The sequence below is a fragment of the Vicugna pacos genome, chromosome 26 (genome assembly GCF_048564905.1).
Source record: "Vicugna pacos chromosome 26, VicPac4, whole genome shotgun sequence".
Lineage (NCBI taxonomy): Eukaryota > Metazoa > Chordata > Mammalia > Artiodactyla > Camelidae > Vicugna > Vicugna pacos.
This window is the reverse complement of record NC_133012.1, coordinates 3,548,759-3,564,323: the sequence shown is the minus strand read 5'-3', so window position 1 is coordinate 3,564,323 and position 15,565 is coordinate 3,548,759. Positions and strand designations below refer to the sequence as shown.

The 15,565-nt window shown below is 45.5% G+C and overlaps 1 protein-coding gene across 1 annotated transcript in view; it reads right to left on the bottom strand.

Moving 5' to 3' along the window:
- Window positions 1-206: 206 nt before the first annotated feature.
- The window catches only part of KAT6A (lysine acetyltransferase 6A), a 97,421-nt gene continuing 82,062 nt past the window's right edge, over window positions 207-15,565 (bottom strand). The window contains 8 exon segments of the mRNA XM_072950195.1: window positions 207-3,976; window positions 3,978-5,619; window positions 5,753-6,065; window positions 8,759-9,376; window positions 10,545-10,749; window positions 11,374-11,605; window positions 13,495-13,588; window positions 14,941-15,102. Of these exon segments, the coding sequence (XP_072806296.1) occupies window positions 2,941-3,976; window positions 3,978-5,619; window positions 5,753-6,065; window positions 8,759-9,376; window positions 10,545-10,749; window positions 11,374-11,605; window positions 13,495-13,588; window positions 14,941-15,102 (4,302 nt within the window). The 3' untranslated portion in view covers window positions 207-2,940.

Here is a 15,565-nt window from a genome sequence, read left to right as displayed (position 1 = left end):
GCCAGTGTAAATGAATTGACAGGTGATCTGCATGGCTGGTCTCCTACTTATATTCTTGGTATTTAAACACATATATGAACAAAAACTGAAATTTCAGAGTAAAGGTCATCAACTTATACTTGCTATATAAAGAGGAGCATGTATGTAGAAAAAGAATCGGAGAGTCTGAAATATTTGGGAGAAAAATTCCACATGCAAGACAGACATCCAAAATGGCTCAACATAATTTATTTTTTTTATGTTAAAATGTACAGAGTTCTTTTGAAAGTACTTGCTAGAAAGGGGAAAAAAAAGTGATATTACATACAAGGAGAGGAAGGGAGACCAGCTGGCCCAGGAGCGCGTGACACGGAGAAATACAAAGGCATTGAGGCACCCCTTCCCCTTAGCTTACAAGTCACCATGAACGAAGTACAAAGAGGTTACAAAACAGGAAAAGCAAATATAAACAGACAGGAATAGACTTAGCTTCATTTGTACATGCGGCTTTTAGAGGCATCTGGAGCTCTATTCACACACTCTAGAGATCTCTTTAAAGAGAATTTTTATCTTTCTTAAAATAGTTTTTAATATTCTACAACAAAGATAAAAAATTTTAAAGATGGAATGAAATGAAAAAGCTCTTATTTTAAAAGGCATCAAAGTCACTAACAGTGAGTTTTTAAATTTCTTTTTTAGAAGATTACCCAAGTTATCTTGCTAAAAATACATTTTTTTTAAACAGAAGTGAAAAAATGACAGGTACCAATATTACTGTGTTGGATAATTTCTTTTATAATATAGAAAAGAACATTTTTTCTACAATAGTTCTAAAGTCACAAAAAGGCTTGTGGAAAAGGGAGCTGCCCGATTGAAATTTTTTTTTCTTAAAGAAACAAACAAAACCAAACACAACCGCAAACCAACGGAACCTGAACTCACGGCCCTCGTTTCAACAGCTTCTCCTTCTGCCTTGACCCACCCTCCTCCCCACACACCTCCCTCCCGACCCACCCCCGCCCCCACCCCAACCAGGAAGCAATGACAGAGCTGAAGAGTAGGCGGAGGGCAGCACAGAGCACTTTCTACACAGATGCTCGGGGACTGGAATAGTATATACAGAGAAACTGGGTCCTACACAGCCTTGCACATGCTCAGAACTGACAGCGGGAAGATGTGGAATTCTGCCTTTTTCTACCTAACACGTTTAATTGAGAAAGTCAATTAAAGTGTATATATATTAAAAAAAAACCAACAAACCTGTGCATTTGAAAAAATTTAATGCCTAATTCGTACTTCAAAAATTTATCTATATAAAATGTACAAATAAAGGAGAGAATTTAATGCTTACAGGTATTTCTTTAAGCAGTACTTCCCCCTTTTGGATATTTGACTGCACATACCAAGTGGTATAATAGTGTCCATCTTCTAATGATGGAACATATATATGAATATATATATATACTTATATATATATATATTTTTTTTTTCTACCTATCCCTGGAGCAAGTAACAGGAAGAGACTGGGTGGACAGGCTGCACAGGAGAGAAGAGAACGCAGCTGGGAGCAGCGCGGGCGCCGGCTGCCGCCCCGCCGTTGTCAGGGTCTGCCCTGCTATGCTGGTGGTTCGTTGATCCCTCTTCTCCTCAGCCGCTCACGGGAGAGGGGCTGGTGCACTGATTCACAGGGGATGAACTCAGGATCGCGAAAGACAAATGCAAACTAGAGGTATGTATTAGTTAAGTAGCTATAAAACTCACACCATGATCTCCCTCCCGACACACAGTCGGCGGCGTCTTCCGACGTCAAGTAAACAGTGTCAAGGGTTAGTCGGGTAATTCTCGCATCACTGACAGGTACAGTCATCCACCAACACTTTATGCAAGGATGTGAGAGGCTAACCACTGTGGACTGCTGTTTGAATTTAATCAGAGTCAAAGCCTCAAGAATCAAGACCCTTAGCATCTCAAAGTACATACTAAAAACAAGAGGCTGCGTGCAGTTATGTGCGTTATGGCTGATTCACCAGGTGGTTAAAAAAACCAGAGGTTAACTTCCTCTTTTTGATTGTTAACTGACCATCTCTATTCCTCCAAGGCTGGATTAGGATTGCAAACAGCTTTCCTCTGAGTTTCTGCTGTTAATTGAGACTTACAGTATTTTGTGTCTCTGAGTGCTGAGTGGGAGTAGTTTAAAAAAAAAATTATATTACACTTGATTTCAGAAAAACAAACATTTCAATGAAGTCCATCTATAAAGAAACATTCTTGGGGAAAGGTTTCAAGAGGTGTGTGTGTGTATGTGTGTAGGGAGTGGAGGGGATTTTAAAAGGAGAAGCATTTTCCTGCCTCGCTTTATTAATAATAATAATAATAATAATAATAATATTAACAATAATAATAAGTTTAAGGAGCTTGGGTTGTTCTCCATGTCCCCGTCCGAGTCTCCCGTAAGTGCCTCCTGCTGGAATGAAGTAGGAAATGAAAGGTTGGGTTTGGAGGAAAGGGTCTGGTTAACCCTCGAGATGTATATATAACATTTAAAAATGACGACATTGGGAGCTGCAAACAGTGAGGGGAAACATACATCTTCAAATAAAATAAAGATAATTCACTTTTACACAAATTCCGTCCATGTGGTGTGTAAAGAAAGTAAGGCTCTTTTTAATTATGAAAAGATTTTGTGCATGTTTCCCCTACCCCCAAATCCATTTTGTAGATGAGTTCTATTGTAAAATGTTCAAGATTGTGAAGAAAACCAAAACCCAGAACAAAATGAGCCCCCCCCACCCCCCGCAAAAAGACCAGGTTTTCTAAAAAATAAAATAAACCAAAGAAAAATTCCTCTAAATCTACAGCAATATTTTAACTGGAAAAAAGGTCCATTTTTCTCTGGTTTGTCAGTATAAAAGGTTCCTTTATTTATATATATTTAAGTTTTCGGCTGCAAGTTCGTCCTGCTCATCTTCTCATGTAAGGTCCGTTGAGTGACTGCTTGGGCACGCCGGCGGCGTTCATGTAGCTATGATGGGAGGGGCCAGTGTACATCATGTTTCCATGAGGGTTTGGCTGCATAGGCTGCTGGGTATAGGCCTGGCTCCCCATCATCCCCATCTGCATCTGCATAGGATACTGTGCTGTCTGGTTCATGTAGGCAGGGTTACTGTGGTAACTGCTGTTCATCATGGGCTGTGTCATTCGATAGCTGTTCATGGCGTTCAAGGTGTTCATGTTCATGGAATTGACATTATAGGCGGGGGTTGGCATTAAATTAACCCCCATGTTCATGCCACGCTGGACAGCCAGCGCACGCGGGCCGGCCTGCATGGCAACTGCGGGCGGGCTGCGGCCGTACAGCTGCTGCTGGTGAGCCGCCGCGGAGGGCAGCGGCGCGGACTTGGAGCGGATGGAAATGTGCCCCTTGACGGGCATCTGCCCTTGCAACCTCTGCGTGTGGGGAATGCCAATGTTGGTGGCAGACATGTTGCACTGCAGCAGAGGGGACGTGAGGTTCATGGTGGTGGAGGCCAAGTTTGGGGGCGGCGTCATGGTGGCTTGTGCTTGAGGGGTCCCAGCTAACGGGTGAGATGGAGCCAGCTGAGCCAGCCCTGTGTTGGACAGAGAAACACTGGTTGCATAGGAAGTCACAGCAGGAGAATGGCTATAAGGCATGGCATGAGGGTCCATAATGGTGTTAGTCAGCTGCTGCAACTTGGCTAAACTGAAGGTGGCTGACGGCTGGGAGTAGCTGCCGGCACCAAAGTCCCCCGGGATCCTCTCGTAGATGCTTATGTTCCCCGTGCTTCCGGACTCCGGGATCTCCATGATCATGGGCGCTGGGGTGAAACTGTTATTCATACTGCACTGCGACAGCGGGGGCTGCTGCTGGGGCGGGGGCGGGGGCTGGGGCGGCGGCGGCGCCGGCTGGGGGGGCGGCGGTGGCGGTGGCGGCGGCTGCTGCTGCTGCGGCGGCGGGGGCGGCTGCGGCGCGGGCTGCGGGGGGCGGTGGCGGCGGCTGCTGGGGCGGCGGCGGCGGCGGCTGTGGCGGCGGCTGCTGGTTGCTGGGAGGCCGCTCCACCACGCAGCTCTGCGGCGACTTGATGCCGCAGTTGGCGGCGGGCTGGACCCCGTTCTGCTGCAGCATGCTGCAGCTGCTGCCCATGCCGGCCATCTGCTGGGTGACGACGCAGCTGCTCTGGGTGAGGCTGCTGGAGGACGACAAGCCGCCGTACGAGCAGCTGCTCTGCGAAGAGCCGTTCCCACAGATGCTGCCGCCCATGGTGGAGTCGTAGCTGCTGGGGTTCTCGTAGTTCTCCGTGGTGCTCTCAATGCTGCCCAGGTCACTGAAGCCACTGTCCACCACCTGCTGGGAGTGGTCTGAAACGGAAGGCACATCCATCATGGGGCTGGTCTCCAGGTTCTGCATAGAGGGTGCGGACAGGGAGCCTTGCTCCGGGCTGATCTGGGTGTAGCCGCTTTCCAGGGCGGGCACGCTGGGGCTGCTGACCGAGCGCACCGACTGGCTGGGGTGCGACTGGACAGAGGACATCGGGCTGTTGTGCTCCGAGGCGTGGCAGTCCTCCACCAGGGACAGCTGCGGGTCTTCGTCGGCCTGGGTGTAACTCTGCAGGGTCTGACAGGCCGCCAGGGTCTCGTCGCAGTCCTGGTAGGCGGCCTCGTGCTCGCCGCTCTCCTCCCGAGTCAGGGACTGCACGGCCTGCACAGTCTCCAGGTCCAGCTCGCTGTGAGGGATCTCCTCCTCCTCCTTCAACTCCACCAGCTCCTCCTTGGAGTTCGAGTCCTCCTCGTGGTCATCCTCGGAGCCCGGCATGTGCTCGGACACCACGGAAGCCTCCTGGGAGGTCTGCTCCTCTTCAGAATCCGGCTCGGTTTCATCTTTATCCTTGGCTGTCTCCCTGCTGCTCTGCATGTTAGTATCTAAAAAAGACTCCCGGCCGCCAGGCTCCTCCCTGGCGTCCTCCCGGGCTGGCCGCTCCTCGGGCCCCTCCTTCTTTGTGGACTCCAGGTGGCCGTCGTCCTCGTCGTCGGCGTCATGGTCTTCGTGCTGGGCGGTCCCTGCAGCCCCGTCCTCCTCCTCCTCGGGCTCCGGCCCCTCCGGCTCCTGCGGCTCCTCCTCCGCCGGACGCTGCTCCACGGGGACGCGGGGCTTCTCCTCCTCCTCGCCCACGTCGGGCTCCTTCGCCTCCGTCTCGGGGCCGCTGCTGTCCCCCGGGGAGGCCGCCCTGACGTCGCTGCCGGTGGCGTCCTCCTCCTCCCCGTCCTCAACCTCTTCTGCCTCCGCGGGCAGCTCCTCCTCTTCCTTCCTTTCCTCCATTAAAGGCAAGTCTTCTTTTGGTTCAATGGTCTCTTCGTTCTCTTGAATTCTGAGTTTCCGTCCGGGTTTGGGAAGCGGGACGACGGGCTCCATGAGGCATTCCTGCGCACACATGGGCACCATCTCCCGGCTCAGCTTGAACCCCGGCTTGCGGCCAGGCCTCTTCTTCCAGTGGACCGGTTTGCGGCTCTTGCCTTTGGGCCACCCCTTCTTCTTCTTCATGGGCAGGGACACGTCTGGCTCAAGTGGAGAATCCTTCACGTCACATTTTCTCAGGAGAGATACTGGCTTTAGGATAGGAGTGTCTGCACAAGGAGGGATAAAAAAAATGAAAACAGGTTACAGGATCTTATATTTCCGAGTGCCTCTTTCTGAGACCACCTGTCTTGTCTTCCAACACCATAAACTACCAATAAGCAGCGGTGCTGTGAAACATACCGTCAGCGTCATCTGACTCTTCGTCTTCGTCTTCATCTTTCGACTTCCTCTTAGAAGAGGAGCGACACCTGAGGACATCCTGAGAGGACAAGCGGTGGAAGTACCCTCTAGAGAAGAGGTCGCCCTCATCTTCCTCCTCCTCTTCCTCGTCCATCTCAAACGTGGGCTCCAACCTCGGCATCGGCCTCTCGGAGTCAGAGTCTTCAAAGGGCTCGTCTAAGACCTCGGTGGTCTCAGAGATGGTCTCTGTGACCACACTGCTGTTGTGGTGTTTGCGCTTTCGGACTCTCCTTCTTCGGTGAAGAATGGGTTTCTATTTATGAGAAAGAAAGCATTTTATTTACAGTAATGAACACTACCACTTCTATTAATAACATGATTCATGGTTTTTAAATAGTTTTTAATAGAATTAGCACCTGTAAAAGGAGGATGCTGTTTGCCAAAAGACACTGTGATTATTTCAGAATACTACTGTAAAACAGTACATGAAGGATCACAAATACAAGATCTGGATAACTGAATACAACTTTGTAAAAGAACAGACAGACGTGCTGTCAGAGGAGATACTATCACTCCCTTAGTAACGGTGCAGTTAAATTAACACCCTAGGGAGTCGCCCACTTCAGTACTGAAGTGACACAGGCTAGTCCCTTAACTTCTCTTCCTCAATAGGAAAAGGGGACTAACACATCGTTTGTGCATTGGGAAAGCCGCACGAGTTCTCACGAGCCGCCCACAAAGAGCTGCAGCTCCGGAGTTGGCACACATTTCCTTGGTGCTGGCAAGCATTCTAAAAGTACAATAAAATCTCTTAAAACTGGGATTTGGCACATCAGGCACGACTCTGTACTAAGACTGATCTAACACCTCGAATCACAGAATAGGTGTCACAAAGCAGTATCATATCACCAAGGATGCTCTAGTTCATCCCCTCATTCTAGAGGCCAAAGAGGCCGCAGGACTTGCTTAGGGCACATCCAGTCAGTACAGAAAAGGCTGCAAAACACAGCCTGACTCCCAGGCAACTGAATTTCTTCAAGAACTTCAAAAGTATCTTGTACCTGGTCTCACTGCCTATTATAATATTCTTTTTTACACAGGGAAATAGCATAATTTTATTTTATAAATAGGCAATATAAGGCTAGGATGTAAAAGAAATAGTCTTCATGGTCATGTAATGAACAACAGAGTTAATCTATTTTTCTCCACTTTAAATCGACTACGCCTAGTTGAGAACACAATTTTCAAACTAGGTTAAACACCAGGCCCTGCTCTCAGGAGAAATGGCTGATTGCAGGACTGGAGCACGACATATACAGGATGAACCCAGAATATATTGTAGACCCAGAAGGTGAGGAAGTGCTCGAAACAAACCAAGCCTCTAAATGACAAAGATGTTGAAGAGACACAGGAGCAAGACTGAAAGAGCGCATACCAGCTGGAGCTGGAGACAAATTAGTACATAAAGTGGTAGAAGTGGGTTATAACCTGAAGTATGAAGTTAGTAACCTCTGAGTCCACAATGACATAAATGAATGATGGATAAACAAACACAGAGAAGAATGGATAGATCTCCCAAGGAGAATTCCAAATAACTTAACACAGATATTCTGCTCTTGGAGCATGAGAGTGTAACTTCCCACACCTGAAACGTGGGCGATGGGCAGTAATTTCCCGAGTACAGCATAGAAAAGGGTCTGAAGAAAGGACTGACTCTCCAGTGGACAAACCACCTGGAGCCATGACTGAGCGTGACGTTAACACCAATAGTGAAGAGTCAGACTGACAGCAAACCCCTGCATCTGGTACACAGGGATACAGTGCTGGCAGATACCCTTACACGAGGCAATGAGAATGGCACTTCACCTCTGGCCTTCTTCCCAGAAACACACCACCCTGTTCTAACACCGTGAGGGGCAGTCTACAAATCAGCTAGCCAGTACTCCTCAAAACTGTCAAGGTCGTCAAAAACAAGGAGTCTGGGAACCTGTCACAACCAGAAGGGGCCTAAAGAGACATGATGACACAATGCAGTGTTGGTGTGCTGGATGGTCCCGGGCAGAAGGACATGAGGGAAACTAAGGAAATCTGAACAAAGTATGGACTCTAGTTAATGGATCAGTACTGGGTCACTATTTGTGACCAATGTACAAGGTACAAGGTAAAAGGTTACTAGTCGGTGAACCTGGTTGTGGGGAACATCAGAATTCTTTGTGCTTTCTTTGCAATAAACCTGTAAATCTAAAACTGTTCTAAAATGGAAAGTTTATTTTTAAATAAATAGCCCTTTAAAAAAAAAAAAAAAGCTCTGCTAAGGAAAAGAACGATTTCATTGCTTTGGATGAAAGCTGTCCCCCACTACTACTGGGTGGCTCGTCCAGGGAGCTGACACACATCATTCTGGCTGGCCTGTGGTGGTTCACTCCAGAGCCTGGGATATTTCCGGTATATGGTGTAACGGAATTCATTATCATCATCACACAGCACTTATCAACAATCTGCCTATCACTCCAACTTTGCAAGATGATGAAATATAGTTTAAAAGCTACTTTTCAAACAAGGGTAAGTCAAACCACAGGAGGATGAAGGGCGAGAGGAGGAAGGAGAGCACGAGGAAGACGGCACCCCCCAGGGTAAGACGAACAGCTTCGCTCCGAGCGCCTCAGTACAGGCACTGCTTTGTCCACTTTCCAGCAAAATGTGTACTGTTTTCCTCTCTTTTCCTAACAGAAACGTTTCTCATCTGTACATAGTTTTAAAATACTTTTGCAATCCCTAAAAAGTCCTAATTTGAAATCAAACCGTCAAGCTAAAAAAGTTTGTCAGCCCTTCAGTAACTTTATGACTTCTAAACGAATTCCCAGAAGCCCAGGAAGTCACGAGCACATCCCACCCGCCCCCGGGAAGGTGGGAGGCCACACCACACGGAGGCGGAAGTTGGAAAGCCCCCCACCCTGAGGGCTCCTGGCTTCCTCGGGGCGGCAGGGCCGAGCCCCGGGGCCTCACCTTGCGCTTCAGCGTGGGCTTGGTGAGCACCGGGGGTGAGCTGGACCGCGGGCTCTCGGGCTCCTCCTCCTCCTCGCTGCTCTCGCTGAAGCCCCGCAGCAGGGCCCGGTCCGTGTCCCCGAAGCGGCCGTCGGCGTAGCGGCGGGGCAGCCTGTCGTGGCCGTCGGGCAGCGCGCACTTGAGCCCCTCGGGGCTTCTCCGCAGCGGCGCCCGCCAGAGCTCCAGGCCCTCCCCGGCCCTTCTCCGGGGCGCGTCGGGCTTCCCGTCCTGGCCCGGCTGCTCCTGGGAGGCGGCCGGCGGCTCCTCGCTCTCGGCGTCCTGCTCCGGGGGCGGTTCTGGCTTCTCCTCGCAGTCCCCATACTGCTCCCGGGGGGCTGACGTCTCCTCCAAGAGCAGCTTCGGGTCCTTGTCGCCGAAGCGGTCCTGGGCTTTCCGGCTCTTCCTGGGCCAGCGGCCCCTGCGGGCCGGCGGGCTGTTGGCAGGAGGGCTGTCCCGGGGAAGGGCCTGCTTGCTCAGCCGCGCGGAGCTGGCCGCTGCCGGCGCTTCGGGCTTCTTCTCACTCTCCACGGAAGAACAGGAGTCCGGTTCTTTGTTCTCACGGCAGGCAGCCTTCCCCACCTGACGGCAGAAAATGAGACCATGTTGATTAATTTTCAGTCATATTCGGTTGTATCTCCTATTCCGACCTCGTAAATACTGAGATAAGAAACGAACTTTAAAAGAGAACGTTTTTCATTATTTAGTGGCTGACATTAAGTATCTCTACGTGTTAGACACCGTTTTAAATGCTTTATGGGTATCCATGTACACCTCACAACGATTATATGCAGCATTACTATTATAGCTCCGTTTTACAGATGAGGTAATAACTAAGGCACAAAAAAATCTAACTTGCCCCAGGACATGAAATAGCAAGTGAAGAAGCTGGGCTGTGAACCCAGACGGCCAGAGCCAAAGCTGGTGCTCCCAACCACTGCACAGCACCATCTTTAATAATCAGAGTGAACTGCAGTGTTCTTAAACTCTCATAAACGTTCAATGAGATAGTTTGTAAAATTTCTCAATAAAAACTTATTAACAGAGAAGACGTGGGCTCAGGCATGGGCAAGAGAAAGGGGATGTTCCAAAAAATGAAAGAAAATTTCTGTAAATATTTTGATTTATTTTATTCTGAATATTTAATTTCATTTAAAAAATTATATTAAACAGGGGCATGAAACTTTATCAAAGGAGGACACAGATTTTTAAAGGATGAAAGAACTGCTTTAGAAAAGGGGAAAGGTAAGCATCACATGAAGAAAAACACTGAAAACTGCATGGCAGTGTAGTCCCTCATCAACCCTTTAATGACTAAAGACACCCGTGTACTCACTAAACTACTCAGTGCTCTATTAGAAAACATACGTGATGACAGGATTTCCTTAACATTTTAAGGAAAACATACCTTCATTTCATGTTTAACCATGGTGAGCTTTAGATTCAATTCAGATCCCTCAGTTACCACACAGCTTCGAACTGCTTACTGGCACTCTGATTAGCATATTTACTCAGAAGTAACATATTCTAACAAATTTGAAGGTTTCATAATGATACTAAGGCTTAAAAATAAATAAATAAACAAATCTCAAAGCCTTCCTGACGTTTCCATCACTCAAATAAACTCAGAAATTCACATGTGAATTTACTGTGTTGGTTTAAGATGTCATTATATGTGTATCATAGCCACTCCTGAAAACCAAAATCACACTCTTCCGTCATCAACAACAGGGACCCTGCATGCCCTTACACTCGTCTCTGAGTCTCCTTCCTGGTTCTGAGGCTCCTCCTGTTCTTCCTCCGCCTCCTCCTCCTCCTCCTCCGAGACCACAGAGTTGGAGACTATGACAGGAGTCCAGCGCAAACATTCCGGATCCACATCCACGGGCCGCAAATTCAGCTGGAGCTTTGCCATGTGATCCTGAATAAGTTTTTCCCGGCGGATAATCACAAATCTGAAACCAGAGAAAAGTTTATAGCACTCAACGATGCACACGGAGTACCACACCATGGATATGGAGCCACACCCCCGAAAGCCCCGGAGATGAGGATAAACGCTTCACAGACAACCTGCCTGGGAAGATGCCCCCACTGAGAAATATGAAGCCAGACAAGTGCTTCCCGCTCCAGAGCAATGGATGGGGTTGTCTGAACCACTCACTGTCTCACCCTTCCCACCCCTGAAATTTCTGCTGCTCTCCCGCACTCTTTTATTCTCTATCTTTCTAGACCAAGTGCCTCCTTTCTTTGTGACCGTTTTTCAATCGTGCTAGAAAGGGGAACGTTGCCTTTCCTCTGACCTGTATTTCATTTTGTGCCATTTGTATGGAAATTAATCATGGGTGTATTTTGTTTGACATGGTTTCTACAGTTGAAGAAGACTAGAAAAAAAAGGTTTTTAAAAAATATGGTCAATAGTATAATAACAGTTTATTTCTACAGAGAAAAATGATGTCTCAGGATCACCAAGTATACCATTTATACTAGTTTATGCCTTTTCTTCAATAATTTGGCTGCCTGATCCAAAAACTTCCACCTAATTATCTTTCGAAGATAACACAAAGGGACGTGATACTCACTGGTCGCTCCGGAAGTCCAGCATTCGTAAGTGGTGGAGTGTGGAAGTGATGTCTTGAGGGCAGATTCCAGTCAACTTACTTAACTTCTTAATGCTGATTTGTTTGTCATTTTGGTGATAAAGGCACTCCAATATTACACTTTTCCAATAAGCCATGTAGGAAAGACGACCGAGGTCAGATAATGGTTTCTCTGGAGACCCTGCTTGGCCTTCACGCTTTGATAACAAATAACCTAAAGAAATCCCCAAATCACAAAGATGTCAGAAATCTAAAAGATGATAATTTACAAAAATAACAATCTCCTCTTCCACAATCCATTCAACTTACTGTAGGCAATAATTTCAAAGGTAAATTTCTTCAAGAAAAATAACAAAACTGCAAAATCACTTGAAAACAAGTGTGTAGGAAGAGTGCATAATTTGTATACACTGAACATTAACCTATATTGCTTTACCTATATTAATATAAATCACATCATTAAAATATTCACACAGTTAAAATTAGGACTTCATATTAACAGGCGGCACTGGTAAGACCAAGGCAATAATGCTGGTTATTTAATGCACTACGAGGGAACCACCCCTGCATGTTTTAGTTGGACCACTAGGTGGCCACAGCTATATCTGAACTGCACGATACAAAAGAATGCCTTTAGTTTCTACGTGATCCTGTCTATTAAGATGTGGTTCTTCTGTGAGGAAATTAGACAACAATTTCTCATTTCAGCCAAAGCTCTCCTCACAATTATCCATCACCTTAACTCCTGGTAAACAAGAGTGTCAGCGTGAGGGAGTCACTGTGAGTGTACGGTGCTTTACTCTGTCCTCATCCAGTGCATGTCTCTCGAGAAAGGAAGAGAAAGGCATGAATTCGAAGGGAAAGCATCAAAAATGGACATGGCAGAAGAAATGTAGTTTTTTTCGTTAGAGAAAACTTAAAATCAGTCTAAGGAGGGTAACGTGGGAAAATGTACTACGCTAGGAGAAGTTGCAAAACAAAAACCAGCACTGTAACCACAGACTGTTGTCTGCAGAGCTTGACGAATGACCAACAAATGCAAAATGAAATCTTTTCCCCTAACTTTTCTACTTAATGGCTTAACATGTCCCATCAAGAGTCCTATTTCAAAACAACATGTGGATATTCAAGGAAATGACCTGAGTTTCACCCTCTACTATTAATCAAGGCAAAAAAACAAGAAAGAAAGAAAGACAGACAGACAGACAGACAAAAGAAAACATAAAAAATAAACAATGACACATATTTCCAATAAAATATAGTCAGGAGTAAGGTGTACAGCCATGTAGAGTAAACCTCACTGGTCCACAAGAGAATTAACTTCCTAGCACTAGTCATATAATCAATCTGGTATTTAGAAAGACTGCCTGTATCAGAATCCGTAGTTTGGAGCATTACTTCTGAATGTATTCCTTTAAGTAGTATTACATTTAACAATTGTCTGAGGGGAAATATTCCCTCCTATACCACTATTTTACAGTAAGTATAAAATTCACCACAGCCATGTACTTTCTAAGCCAGATTACCGATGTGTAACAAAATGCAAGTTCCATAATGACCTCTTGAACTGTCATCTTTCAAGTTTATCAGATTAAATTATTTACTGTATTATTTACTTCTAAAAATTTTAAAGGTGTGTCACATATTTTTAGCTACATTTGAAAAATGATGCAAACATTTTCTCAGAAATGTGTAACTGGGTTTGTAACTGGGTAACAAGAATAGGGCAGGCGCTGCACTTCTTTATTAGCACGAATTTAAGTAGTTATATGTGTTTTTAATATTGTGCAGCAGAATTACTGTATAAAATAAAACTAAGTTCTGTTGTAAACGAACAGTTGCAAATTAAAGAGATTTTCTATATATCATACAGAAGCTTGTATCCAATATTAGCTATTTTTAAATATTTTAAAATATTTCAACCAAAAAAAAAAAAAGCTCATGGCCTTAGCTTTTAAGGCCCAAAGATACTAAGGAGCAACCAATAAATCAGCTGCCAGTCTTTGAAACATACACACACACACACACACACACGCACGCACGCACGCACACAAAAGCTCAACAGGAGGGGACAATAAGCAATTATGTTACTATAATCCTTACTGAAATCAATGAGAAACCTGCCGTAGCCCTTGCGCTGGTACTGGGGAAGAATCATTATACAGGAAACGTTGTATTTCTGTTGGCAGTGCTTTTCCTAGTGGAGAAAACAGAAGCCAAGTTTTAAAACAGCAAGCCGGTAAGACTGAACACTAATGCTAATTTTTAAGAAACAAGACTAACAGTCATAACCATAGCCCTGGTCCTTTGGGGATAGCCATGCACATTAAGAAAAAAATGCCCCTCTGGGAGGAGACAGGACAATGCCAAGTCACTGCCATTGCCCACAAACCACCCCAGGAGAATAAAAGTGTAAGATAAAAATGACACCACCCAATGCCACCTGCAACTCAACAACAGTAATGTCAGTGCCTGAGATGAGCAGAGGAATCTGAGTCCCAGCTGACTTGCAAAGCTACAAATGACGCATCAAGCTGGCACTTTAGAAGTGCGGAGATTCATCAACAATTTCGAAGTTTCTTTTATTCCCTACTCTGGTGTTACACAGGGCAGGTAAAAATACATTTTATAAATTAATCAATATATTTTACATTATATTTAACTGTTGAAATAGCCTACGAACAGGACTCTCATAAAGACTTTCCACTTCACTATTCTATACACTCAGATTTTACCATAGGCTTGCTTAAATTAAAGTACATCTTTTATGCCGTTTGACTACAAAAGAAATTTTTTTCCTCAAGAGAATGTAAAATTAAAAGGAAGGAGAGAAAAATATCCTTTAATAAAAAATGGCTTCTCAGAAATTCTTACTTCTATGCCTAAAATTCAAATTAGGACGAGGAGGTTTAGACCAAGAGAGAACTCAGAGAGGTGATGACTGTTTATTTCACCAGTTCTCTATCCATTGTCCCCACGGGACGAGAAGTCGTTTCAAAACTCTCCCCCTGAGTATAAGCAGCAGTTTATGCTCCCAGGAGAGTACAGTGTGTGGAACGTTACCAGGCACCTGCGAGCACTGTATGAGTTTCTTTTTTTTAATTTTCATTTTTTTTAATTGAAGTACAGTCCGTTTACAATGTGTCGATTTCTGGCGTACAGTATAAAACTTCCATCATACATACACATACATATATTCCTTTTCATATTTATTTTCATTACAGGTTACTACAAGATATTGAATAGAGTTCCCTGTGCTGGACAGGAGGACCTTGTTGTTTATCTATTTTATATACAGTAGTTAGTATCTGCAGTTGTCGAACTCCCAGTTTATCCCTTCCTCCCCCCGTTCCCCCTGGTAACCGTAAGTTTCTTCTCTACGTTTGTCAGTCCGCTCATGAGTTTCTGAACGCTCCTTCTGTTTTCCTTTCCAAAGAGCTAGAGGGCACCCAGAAGGTGCTGCATCCTGCGGTGTCTTCTAGTGAGAACCAGCGAGACTGTTTCAGAATTCCATGTAAAATCAAACAAATTTTAAGCTGATATACTTACTTTAGAAAAGTAGCCAACAAGGTGGCAGCCCTTGACATCATTCTGTGTTAGTACATAAAAAAGAAATGGCTCCACGTCGTAATAGAGTGTTTTGTGGTCAAGAAACAACTTTGCCAAAAGACACAGGTTCTGACAATAAATGGTACTCACATTCCCATCAACCTAGAGGAGAAAAACAGAACGGTCAGCAGAGTGTGTCTAGTTCTGGAATAACACACGTCAGTTACAAGCGCCTCTGAGTATTCACAGGCCAGCCTCAGAGGAGCTGTCAGCTCTCAGAAAACACTGAACCTGGAAGCCGTCTCTTGAAATGGCAAAATACAGGACCTGCTAGATTAAGACAACTAAATATGGAAAGTACTGTACTTCAACAAAGCAAGAATGGCTAGACAAGGAGGTGGTGGCCATTTCAAAACTAGCACTTTCTGCTTTTATAGTAAGACTGACTGCAGGAATCCTTCAGAAGACAAGCTGATCTGATGCATTTTTTAAAGTAACTCAACAAAAGATCTAAATGCAACCTCTTCTAAAATGCATTTGTTAAGTAAAATAAGATACATCTATAGTTTAATCTGTGCCAGCAGCCAGAAGCAATGTCGTCTGACTGCCATGATAAGATTTTCCC